General features: G+C 39.1%; 1 protein-coding gene across 5 annotated transcripts in view; it reads right to left on the bottom strand.

Moving 5' to 3' along the window:
- Positions 1-12,935, bottom strand: part of NCOA7 (nuclear receptor coactivator 7) — a 77,055-nt gene that overhangs the window by 45,160 nt on the left and 18,960 nt on the right. The window contains exon 2 of one of the 5 annotated variants that reach the window (XM_058835910.1): positions 1,426-1,553. The exons of the other annotated variants lie outside the window; for them this stretch is intronic. Within the exon in view, the coding sequence (XP_058691893.1) occupies positions 1,426-1,469 (44 nt within the window). The 5' untranslated portion in view covers positions 1,470-1,553. The remainder of the gene's footprint in view (positions 1-1,425; positions 1,554-12,935) is intronic. 5 annotated transcript variants of the gene reach the window in all.

Raw genomic sequence — 12,935 nt, 5'->3', positions numbered from 1 at the left:
AACTTTGATAAACTCCTCACTCCCTGCCTCAACCAAACACTTTTCATAAAACTCAAATTCCATGAAAAAAGAGGAAGGTCCTTTAAAATTAATATTCAGTTAACATATGGAAACATGCAAGAATTGAGAACAACCCTGAAGACAACAATAGGGTACATGGAAATCTCTGGGGGATGTGTGCTGCTCCATACCGTGGTTGCTCCATACCCACTTTCTCAGATCACCTATGTAACAAAATTTCCTGATAACAGAAAGCAGTTTTAGTATTGATTAAACTGACTGAAAACAGTCAGAAAGAAATTTAGTACTCAGTCACTCAAACGGCAATAAACATTTGCAAGGAAGCAATAAAACAGTAGGTGAAAATCAATGGTCATTTAAAGCAAAGCTCACAGGAAATGTGCCACACACCATGCAGCAGTAATGTAGCTGGAACCCACCTCCAGGAAAAAAAGTTCAAGGAGTGCTATCTTAGTATTTCTTATATGAGAAGTACTAAAGATACTAAATTAAATTCCTTCAAAAATTCAGGTAAAAGTAAAATGCAGATAAAAATAAACAGCTTAGGCATGCTCTTTTGCCAAAGATATAAAAAGGTACAAAGAGCAAATATGAAAATTCATCATGACAGGGCCATGGAGAACACAGTCTTTCAGTTTTGGTGGTTTGGTTCATTTGTTTTGGTTTTAGGGGTTTGTTTGTTTGTTTTCTCAGAAGGAATCTACATGGCAAACTGTTAGAAGACTGTACACATGTGGGCAGACTCCTAAAGGATACCTACATGCACTCCCTTTTTTATTCCCACTCCCCTAATTCTTGAGCATCTGTGCCTGGCCCCCAGCAGAAATCAAGAATGGTGAGTGCAACAGTAATGAGGCAAAAAGCACAGCAAACCTCCAGAGCAGGATGCTGTTTGAGGGAAAGGAGATTTGTCTCAAAGCCTGTAGCTCAAAGTAGCACCTTTAAGCCACTTCTGAAGTGCTTCTCTCTCTGCTCACCACTGATTCTGGCCCCAGGAGCTGTCCTCATTCTTGCACAAACCCATTTGTTGCAGCTGCACAGGGACCAGATCTGGGAAACTATGTAGGCTAAAGGTAACCCAGCAAAAATACCAATACATGAATTAATTTTTCAAAATTGAATTTCAAGATTAAATTTAAATTAATTTAAATTAAAAAATTAAAATTAAATTTTCAAAATTCACTCCCCCATTAGATCCCACTTGGCTGTGCTACCATTGGTGTCAACACAAAAGGAGAAGGTCATAAACAGAGGCAAGACTGCTCCTCCAAGCAGGCACTTTACTGAGATAGTAGGGCTTGTCAAGCAACAGCCTTGGTTGTTCTCTGTTACATAACTTGAGATCAGTGAAAAGAGAATGCCAGGAAGCCAAACCAGGCACACACCACACCATGCCCAACAGACCTCTGGACAGGAGCACTGAAGTGGTCATGGCAGATTCTTCCCATTTATCCAGAAAAGGTGCTGTGATGATGGGAAATTCTCATAAACATTGGCACTCCCGAGGGCTGCAAGATGGGCAGCTTCCCCTGCTGCAAAAAGGAAACAGTGACTCTACTTCTCCAACAGCAGCAGAGAGAGAATAAAGTGTTGTTTTCTCAGTAAAAAGGATCTTAATGCTGAGTAAGTTGACACAACTCAGTAAGTGAAGTTCACCTGTCAGTGTTTGCTCACCAAAAGAGTTGGGGTGATCCAAAATTGGCTATGGTTGAGAAGTCAGAGACCAAAGTAAAGTCAAAAATTCAACAGTTTCTTTATTTAATTGACTAATAACAGAGATATCTTAGAGAGGGAGGGGACTTGGATTTAAAGCACCTGCCTTTGCATTAGCCTTTGCTCTTCCTAAGAAAGTTACTTTGCAAATTACCATTTAAATGTTGAGGTGCTCTTCATCACTGTACCAATCTATCAATTTAATACAGCTGTAAACAAAAGTAGTTAAAAAAACCAAAAACACAAAGAAAAAATTAATTAATAATAATTAGTAATAAATAATAAAATTGTATTATTAATACACAAGATCAAAGTGTTTTCTTTTCTTTTAAAAAAAGGCACTAAAAAGGAAGCCAATAAATGGTAACTTTCATAATAACACCAAAATTATCCAAATGTCACCACATATTTCTCAATGATTCTGTTAGCAACAGCTGGAGATCACAGGATAAGAGATACTGCACACAGGCCTACAAATAAGTTGAAAACTTAGCTATTCAGGAAAAAAAATTACAGCAAAAAGCACAGCAACATGAGTAAAAAAAAAAGGTTTTATTTCAAGTATTTCAGAGTACTTGCGAAAAACAAATCTCAACCAACCAACTGCCTATCTTATTTCTGTGTTTGTATTCACTGTCCTCAAACAACTTGCAACCTATTTTAAGCAGTTTAATGGCTTTCCTGAACAGACTTCCCATGAACTAGCATGCAGCACAGAAGAAATGTCCAAGTGCACTTAAGATGTTGTTACATGGATTAAAGCTCTGAAAAGACACACAGCCATCCTGACATGAGGGAAAAAAGAAATCTGTTGTTTCAGTGTTTAGAATAATGGCTGCTACTGTCTCATACAATAGATCTTTCGTAACTGAGAATCATGATTAATCTACACCCAGAACAGGTGTCTGCATCATCTTCTATACAAAATAATAGGGCACCACTTTTTTAATAGTGTAGTGAAAACCCATTAGCCACAGGTATAAAGATGACAAGGCAGGGAAAGCTTGTCTGCATGGGACAGTCACATGGCAGGCACGTACAACTTCTAGCAAGCTTATACCTTAAAATGAGAATTTGACATTGTCTAATATTTTCCAGCAGCCATACCATTACAGTAGTGTAGTAGTCCTCAATTACATTCATAAGAGATAAAATGTGTACTAATTAATGTATCTTAAAACTCCTCTGTTGGTTTTATATCAAGTATTATATTATTTATGCAGTTATTTTTGCCTGAAGAATAGTCTGCATTTTTTCATTTTCACTTCAGCTGAAACTTTTAACCTACAATCAAAATGTATATGGCTGGGAGAGAAGCAATTGCTTCAGGGAAAATGAAAAAGCAAAAAGTAAATCTTGCCCTCTGTCAGCGTGATGGAAAATGGGAAGACACAAGAGGCTCTACTCAATCTCCATGTTCTCTGGACTCAGCAAGTCCATGAGGTCTCATTGCACTTGAGGCAGTAGCTGAACTAAAATAATAAGCTGAGGAAACCATGAAGTTACAGTGCTCCCGAATTTAATCCTGTAAGGCAGCCCTTCTGCTCAACACCAAGCGGCCTCGCTCCTTACAACAGCACCCAGGCTGCAGCACACGCAGGAGGCTGAGTGCTGCTGCCTCCTCCCTGCAGATGCAGAACAGGAGGGCGGAGAAGCAGGCCAGGAGCTACCTTCAGCCTCCTGGTACTTTCAAGGCCAACGAGCTCCTACCAAATCCAGCTAGCCCAAGCCAGATAAGGAAGCTGCTCTGTGACATTCTGTCCTGCTGCCTGCCATTATGCCCACTATTGCATTCCCTTCTGGGCTGGGAAGGAAAGCTTCCTGGCATGCTGGGTCCTACCCCTGCCATGGCAGGTTGGTAGGGAGCTCCTAGCTTCCCCTCCCCTCTGATGCTCTGGCACTTCTCCCTGTAGCCATAGCGCTTTGGACCTGCTCCCACCACTCATGCCTGGACAGCTCAGCTCCTACAAGCAGCTTTCACTGTTCTGTAACACCTAACAGTATGGTTCCTCACATGCATAAAATTGCTCAAATGCATCTGTCCATGGGACCAGAGTCATATGCTGTAGTTTAGAATTGCCAAAAAAAAAAAAAAATATATATATATATATGTATATATATATATATATAGTTTTGGCAGTATTTATAACACAGAACATCTCTGAAACAATAAAAAATCCTTCCCAGCCTCAGACAAGCAGAACTGCTACATGCAGCACCTGCTGTGGTCCAGGTGGAAAGAGCAGCATCATCTTTTTAACGTTTAGCTCACTAACAGATAGTGAACATGCAGATAAATCTTCTGCTTGAGAAGATTTGACTTTTAAAGATTGTCTGATTGAAACATGTGATTAACACCTTCAAGACATTTATTTATAGAAGCATTACTGAAAGCAAAAATCCATGACAGAAATGCACTGTTATGCCGAAACCATAATATAATTTAAGCTAAACTTACCAGTGATTGGCTAGCTGTTAGGCTTACACCTACTGAAATAAAAATAGCCAGTCCAGAAAAATAGTAGCAAAAGCCTGAAGTTATTAGCAGTACAATTAAGCGTTATACAAGACAAGTTCTCTGTGCCAGAAACTGCTGTCTCACAGGGAAATACTCAGAGTATTAAGACACCCAGAGAGCTGATTTATGGCTCATTTACATTACAAAGGTTTTCCAGCATAAGGACAATTATCTCCCTCCTCCCCAAATTCCTAACCACTCCTGCTGCTCTCCTTGGGATTTTCTCACATAAATCAACAGGAGGAATCCCACAGATACCAGCAGAATAGCGTGAGAGACTTAAAGCATAAGTAACATACATCTTCAAATTTCAGATGATCCTAGGGAACACTCCTTGCTCAGACTACAGAGTAGGACAGAATAAAACCACCAAAAACCTACACTGAACAACTCACCTCCACATAATCAGATTGTCAGGTGCAGAGTGGGGTGGAAGAAATCCCTTCCACACACAGTCTGGAAACTGGATTAACACTGAGGGCATGAGAGTTTACCATGGGGAACCTAAGGCCAACAGGAATATCTACGCAGCCTCTTACCCTGTTCAAAGCCCCAGAGCAGAGGCAAAAAGGTTCATTTCCTTGGGGAGGCAAGAGTGGGGAGCCCAATGCCTAGAGGCATGCAGCAAAAACTGCAGAACATGCAACTAATAGTTCAGATACAGTGCAAGCAGACAGGTATTCAGTGTACCCACAGAGGACCCAGCGTATTACCAACAGAATTCCCTTGGTTAGCTATATAGTGCTTTCCAATCTCTCAGAGGGGGAAAATTGCCCCTTTCCAAAAGCATGTTCCTGCAGGTATCACCTTTCCCCTTAAACATACATCACCCTTACCAGAAATAGACTACACAATGTAGCATGGCACACCATGCTACAAACCATACAGGCAAAAGCAAGCAGTAGGCAGGCAATTTTATTTGTGAGCCAGAAAAACCTTCCCTAAGGGTGCATGTCTAGCTTCTTATCAACCTGTGTTTTCTTCAATCCAGTGAACTCTAACATAGCTCACAATGCCAACTGTTCTCCTCAAAATTCCATACAGCCCACTCCCTACTACCCATGGTACAAAGCACAGGAGAGCTGACCAGGAGTGCTGCCAAAAGGAGGTAAGAGTTGCTGTTTCTCAGAGCATGAGCAGAAGATGATTAACAGCACCACTAAGAAGTCAGTTACAATTAGGCACCTCTTTAGGTGGCTGCTTCTGGAAGGCACCTTCATGCTGGAGCAGCTCAGTGATGACAGCTCTGTCATCCACAAGAGACATGGCAAAACCAGAAGGCTGAGTGTGACCACCTCCTTTTAGTTGCATCTTACACAACATCACTTTAAAATCTAAATGTAAATGTAATCTAAAATCTAAATTTAAATGTAACCACACTTCTGCCAAGTATTATGCTACATTTCCACCAGTGTTTAAGCTAGACTTAATTTTAAAACAGTTCACTGAGGTTAAGCAGAATTTTATGCAGTAGATACATAAAGTACCTAAAAGCAGAAGAGAACACAGGCTAGGGGACTGAAAGGACAAGACCCTATCTGCAGACACTACAGAACCAGTGCAATTTAAAAATGTAATTATATCAGATACAGTAAGAAGTCTGTTTCTCACCTATCCAGAAGGCCACCTTGTGAAGCCTACAAATTTTAAAATTTTTAAGATATGTCTTCAAATCCCTCCAAGAGCAAAACAGTAAATGGTATGGCCTGCCAGGAACATCCAGAACACCCCTCAGTGCCCAGCATTCCCAGCTGTAGGCTGTGGGGAAGGGAAGTAGAGAAAGACAAATTACATTGCAACTATATTAACAGCAGCTCTTAACGAAACTGTACAGATATCTACAGCAAAAGCTCATAGTGTAACTATTTATGTTCTATAAAGAAGGCTAAATAAGTTTCTTTTTGAAGGCTGACAAGAGACACCCAAAGGTCCCTTTGGGAAAAGCAAATTTAAGGTCATTGCATGCTTCTGTTTAACAACACAACCTCACAAGAATCTTGCAAGATGAAAAATTGTGATTAGAATAACTAAATTTTTTTCTCTGCCTAATCTGCAATACAGCTCTTGAAGAAAACAAGAACATCACAAAACTCCACCTTTTTTCTATCTCTATCTATATTTCTTCTGTATCCTAAAAAAAGCCTCTTCATACAGAGGCCACACTGTTACCCAAGTCTCACTTCACATGCAGGGGGAAGTGAATGGGTGAGGAGGTTAACCATGCTTCCTGTCTTACACAAGCTTTGTGTATCTTCATAAACAGCACTTCTGGTACTGGAAATTCTTAAAGAAGCCTGACGAAAGCCTCAGGGCCCCATTAAATACTTTCACTAATTCTGTTACCCGTAACAAAATTCTTCAATCCTAAATGACTCCACTACTCTTGAGGATGAAAGCACTGGAAAAAACCAAGACTACAGAAACCACTATCTTGTTTATGTTTCCCAAAGGAGGCACTCACACTGGGGATAATTCTGTGATTTAAAGACTAAACAGAAAATGGTGATTTATGCTCTTTTGCTGAATTCTATCCTGCACCACAAAATTACAAGACTGCTAACACAGAAATCTTGGAACTGAGAAAGCAACTCCAATGTGAGATGAGGAAACAGTTCCCAAGATACACAGCTGTTCAGTGTTGTTTTCCCAGGCAACACTTCAGAAAAAGCAGGTTCAATTTCCCTCCCAACTCTCATTCTCCAGATTTACACCTATGATAAAAAGAAAGCTTTATATATATATATACACACATACTTATATCTACACACTAAAACGTTTGTAAGCAAGGAATAGTGTCTGTCAAGCACCTGAAGGACCTGACCAGCCTCCCAAAGCTTTACCCAACAGATCCCAGTGATACTGCCCATGAAATTCTAGACATTTTTCAACATCTTACACTATGACACATCTTACTTATATTTTGCAACATCTTAGACTAGTTGCAAAGGGCAGCAAAAATACTGACCTACAGCATAGAAGACAAAGTCTGCTAAAAACATTGAAATTCCTCAAGCATAAGTACCTAGCAGGTAAATCATAACACTGCACGTTTCAGAAAATATTTCATGTTTTCTTTTCAGCTATCCAGCATAGCAAATCAACATATACACATATGCACATATATACACCCTAAATAACAGAGCAAATAATAACCATTGTACCCCATAAATCTGAAGTAGTGATATATTCAGGATTTTCTTACAAAATAGACTCCCTTAGGCATACATGATATTGCCTGAAACAATGTGAATAAAATGCAATACTGTTATTCAGTTTCAGTAACTGGATTAATGAGGTAATGTTTATATATCTGGAAGCAGAATTAAGATATTTTCATTGTACAGTTCAACTGAAATGATATAGTATTTCCTAGAGCCATTTAAAAAATATTTAAGCATCTCCAGGATCTCTGCTTGACTGTTCTTCCTGCTCAAGATAAATCTCTATGATGGTTTGTTTTAAAAACAATGCATGGAAAACTTGCCCTCCTAAAAGCAAAAAATAAATTATGGGTGCTACAGGAAACCTGAATAAACATCAACACGTTGGCTCAGCAGAACCAGAACAATTGCAAGGAGGTAACTGCTGGAGGAATAGTGAGCTGAGGAGCACCCAACTCTTGAAGTGCATTACATGGATATAATGAGTCATCCAACAAGAACTGCACCAAGAGAAAAACTTACTAAAAGGTCTCACATACATGAAATATCCTCAAGGAAGTATCTCTGTGCAAATAGTTCTTACCTAGGTTTTCCTCTGTCCTAGCCATCAATAATGCCCTTTTCCCACACAGTCCCTCTGTGCTTACTGCATTTTTATTACATGATCTCACTGTGTCTTAATAGCCATGGGATATTTCATAAAAAATATGAAGTGCACAATTACTAAATAGGGTAATAAAACAGAACACAGGAAAAGTCCAAATGAGATGCTTACAAATCTGATAGCTTGCAATATTCAAAAGACTGACCAAGGGAATGACCACTGCCTGTCAGACCAAGGGTTTGTGAAAGCCAACATCCTGCCTCCAACAGCTGCCAAGAGCAAGGATCAGGGAAAAACCATAACAACATGACAAGTACATATAATGCCTTCCCTAGCTAAGCTTTCCAGACTCCAGCTGTTTACACCTTAGTAGCTATGTATCAATGATTCCTTTTGTTGCAACTGTTGTAAATACTTGAAAGTCAAGGTTAAGTCACAACCAACTGTGTGACTCAAAAGCTGTTCACTATTTATTGAATTGTTTTATTTTTAAGTACTAAAAATAATTAGAAGAGGAAAAAAGCTGTAACTTGGAGCTGGTAACAACTAAACAACAACTGCAGTATAAACACATTTATCTTCTTTAAATCATGGGTTTAATGTATAAACCTTCATCTGTATGGTTGTAAATTTAGGTATCTAAGCCAAGAACCAAAATGAACTTAAAACATGCTGTGAACTCCTTTACGTCCCTTAGATATTGACATCATAAGGAAACAGGAGGTGAGCATCAAGTTATACAACTGGCTTCAGGTTCTGAAAAGTAACCTGCAGTTAGAGGGAGTCTCTGCCTACTGGGATGGCCTTCGGAACATGTCCAAGACATTTATGTAGTTTTCTCAACAGAATGATGGTAGCAGGACCAATGTGAACTCAATAAACACAAAAGCACCCAAATTCCAGTGAGAATATTTTCCCTAATACAAGTGCTTCATTTTTGGCTTCAGAAATCCAGCTCTCAGTGGTGACCAAAAAGAAACTGAAAACTAAAATTCGTAATTCCCCTGGAAACTATTAAGAAATCATTCAACATAAGTTTACAGTTTCCTTTTACAGTTTTACAGTGGCTTTTACAGTTCATCTCCACAAAGATTGTTGAGATTAAGGTCACCATAAGTTGAAGACATAACGATTAATAAAATTAATGTAAGTATTTTGGTCAACTTGCTGAAAAGCAGCATTTTTTCAAATAAAGCATACTTACTTCTTTTCCCTAAGACAGCAGTAGACAGCTACCTGACACAGTTTTGCGACACACGGAACATGCTCAGTAACTTACTGTGATGAATGCTGAGACTCAGAGAGCTTGAACCTGAAAGAGACCCTTTCCCCATTCTTTCAAAGAACTATTCAAACTCTTCCCTTATGATTTCTCATATCCTTTAACTGCTTGTCCAAAGATATCCAATATCACATAATAGCACATGCAAAATATATCCAGTAGCACACGACAGCACATGCAAACCAATTCCACTTTCAACGTGTACATTCAGCCTTCAACACTACCAATTTATATCCAGGGCAATTCTTTCCATGTGATAACGCTCACTTTTGTAGTTTATTTATAAATTCAGTTGAAATTTTCATGGCTACTCATTTTAGGGGTGAAGTACCCCTGAACTCAAGCCTCCACAACAGGCAAGGGAAAAACAGGGAGACTCTGCTTGTCTCTTCTCTCTCTTTCTGTGAGAGGGAAGATGCACAGGCAGAGGGACATAGGAAGCTGTATCTGGGTTCATGGGCACATAATCACAATAAAGAGCACCAAATGTCACAGTAGAGTCAACATACATAGATGTACCACTGTACATCCACTACACTGTGCCATCTATTTTCAGACTTGCTGAATACCAGCACAGATACTGGTCCATTCAGGAGCCAGTGACACAGAAGGCAACAGAAAAGCCTAGAAACATAGTTGGGACAAAAGGGCAAGAAAACTTAACTACACAAAATAGTCTTTAAGTAGGACAAACAGTTAAGTAAGGACCTATTGTGTAAGAGAAATTTATGCTCACGTGTTACTCTTATACTTTCACTTCTTGCCTGTTTAACTCCTATGAGCTATAACATTTTATCTACACACAGAATCTAAATCAGTCTTTAGAAAGTTTTGAAGACATTTCTATTTTGTTTGAAAAAAACAGCTTTTTTAATTTCCTTCCAATTAAGGCCAAAAATAAGCCATTTATCACAAAAAACAGTGAATAAAATTACATTTGGTAAGAAGCAAAAATGGATGGGGAAGCCTTTATTTCAGCTTCACTTGCCACATGGAGGCGGAAAGACCTGGGGAAACTGAGGCACTAGGACCACAACTATTTGTAGTGGAAAAATATGATGCTGAGTGGGTCTCTTCTACAGAGCAATTTCAAATATTTTAAAGCATAAATGTGTAAACAATGCTAAATTTGGGGTACAGAGATGCAGACAATTTCATGTTCATCTTCATCTTGCAATACAGGAGCTAGTTTGTCAGCATATATTTTGGGATCCTCAAGCTAACCCTTCCAAGAATTGCAAGCATAACCACTCAGACACTGAGCACCACGTCTACCAAAAGCTGCCCGGGAGGCACCAAGATTATACTACCCTGAAGGCCAAAAGCCATCTTCTGATGAGAAGTCAGACACTTCGGGAAGCTAGCAGGGCAGCGAGGGAACTCTTAGTCCCACTGCTCATGTTCTCATGTTCCCTGGCTCTGCCAACAGAGAACTTGGATTTCTGTTAGCAGGAGCTTAAGAGCAAAAGCATCATCTTCCATTTTTCAGTTAGTGCTTTTAACCTTGTTAATATAATAATAAGCTTTTCCCTCACATTAAGGAGATTTTCTATTAAAATTTGTGTATTTTCATTTTTAGTGGACGATGTTAAATATTTTATTCCACCAGCACTGAACATAAACATTTCCCCCTTTATAACCCTTATAAGCAAAAGGGATCCTTCCTCTCAGCCTTGAGTGGAGTCCTTTTCCCCACCCTTCTAACAAGAAGCACAGATTTTCCTCCTGCTGGCAAAAAGTCTAATAATCCATTTCCTGCTACTTCCGTGGTAAAAAGAAGAGTCTTCTCCCATGAGCATCTGATCACATGCAAAACCAACGAGATTAAAGGTGAGGTAAAGAATCTTTGCTTTCTGAGAATTTTTACTACACATAAATTTAGATTTTGCAAATACTACTCTTATCTTAGACTCACCAAACATAACAGTAATAAGACAAAGGAAAAAATCCAGTAATGAAGTACAGAGGCAAATGTGGTTGGGAACCAGCTAAGGTTGCTCTGAGCTTCATAAACATGAGCTCAAGCTGGCAGGTAAAGCAGCCTGTTTGAAGCAGCACAAAATTGCATAAAAGCCAGAATTTACCAAACCTTGGTGCCTAAATTTAAGGACAGAACAAGTTTCCACAAATTCTAAGGTACAAAACAACCCAAACTGATAGCAACACCAAAGCATGCCCCTAATTAAATTATGTGCATCCCAATATAAGGCACCAAATCTGGCAACTTCTATGTCAAGTCAAAATCTTATTTTTGACATGAAGTCAAAATTTTAAACTGTTTTTTTTAAAAAACAGGGACATTGTTGGAACTGTCTTTGTACTAAAGGAAATATAATCTGCCTATTATTTTCAGGTATTCATATGATATTTATCTGGGTCATTGTGCAAAGCATTTAAACCACTCATCTGTAAGACCCTGTGGCACCTGTTCACTATAAGAAGTGTGCTACACTTAGGATGCTAAATGTAAATTCAGTTCTGCTCCAGTCCCTGACTGCACACACAGACAATGTGCAGGAAAGAAAGCTGGGCATGACACCAGCTGACAGACTTCAGCTTTTATTAACACATGACCTGAGGGTCTGCAAGGACATTCTTGTAAGTCATCTACGAGTTTGCTTAGAGTGGGGACTTAAGGGCCTGCAACCTATATTAAAAAAAATATGCAAGCTGGGAGGGAAAGAGACAGGTAACCTCCCCAAAGTTACACAGCAGCTAATACTACAAATTGATTTTGCATGTTTTTGAACCTTGCTCAATGTCAAGCAAGAGATGCTGTCCTTGTGAATTTTTAAAAGAGAACACTCTCAAGATGACAGAGGAAAGCAGATTAAATACAAATGTCAAGGACTTTCCTGAAAGCCTCTTGAAGCTTTCCACTTGTTTAGCAGACAGCACTTAGAACGAACACAAAACACTCTCAATATAAAGCATCTTACTCAGAAAAGCCTGAGTCTCCTTTAACACAAAATTACTTGTTCCTTAGCACAATCCCTTTAGCTACTTCTGCTTTATCCTTCATAATGCATCCTCTATTTTAGGTGCCATTATCCATTTCCCCTTCTCAGAATCCCAAACTGCAACATTCTGCCAACATCAACATAAATGCATTTCTCCAAATGGAACACAAGTCACCAGACATTAACACATGACCAAAACTTCCTCCAGTCTTTAGCCACCATTACAGAGAACCTGAATAGCAATAAAGAAACAGCAACTTTTCCCCACACTACTTCTAAATGTTGTGACAGGCATGCCTCTAGATGTCTGCAATACACTAAGGCTACAGTTATCTAGTACTGAGTGGAGACAGGATACAATTCTCCTCTTCAACAGAACAGAAAACATCCTTGAGGCAAAGATGTTTTTCAAACCTATTTCATATCCTCTCCCAAGAGTAAGTGAGCTTTGGTTCCTCTTGTACATCAGAGCTCAGAGATGATTAGAGACTTGCTAAATTAACAAAGACAAGTTATTAGGAAAGCAATGTCACTTATTTCTTAAAAGTCACCAATCGTGAATTCCAAATGATAGAAATGATGGACTGAAAAAACATTGCTTTATTTACCAAGATGATATGGTTTAGCCAGCTTACCCTTTCTTAGCTAGCCTTACCCTATGAGATAATACTACTTA

Source organism: Poecile atricapillus, chromosome 3, assembly GCF_030490865.1.
Source record: "Poecile atricapillus isolate bPoeAtr1 chromosome 3, bPoeAtr1.hap1, whole genome shotgun sequence".
Lineage (NCBI taxonomy): Eukaryota > Metazoa > Chordata > Aves > Passeriformes > Paridae > Poecile > Poecile atricapillus.
Note: the sequence above shows the minus strand (reverse complement) of the source record. Positions and strands in the feature narration are given on the sequence as shown.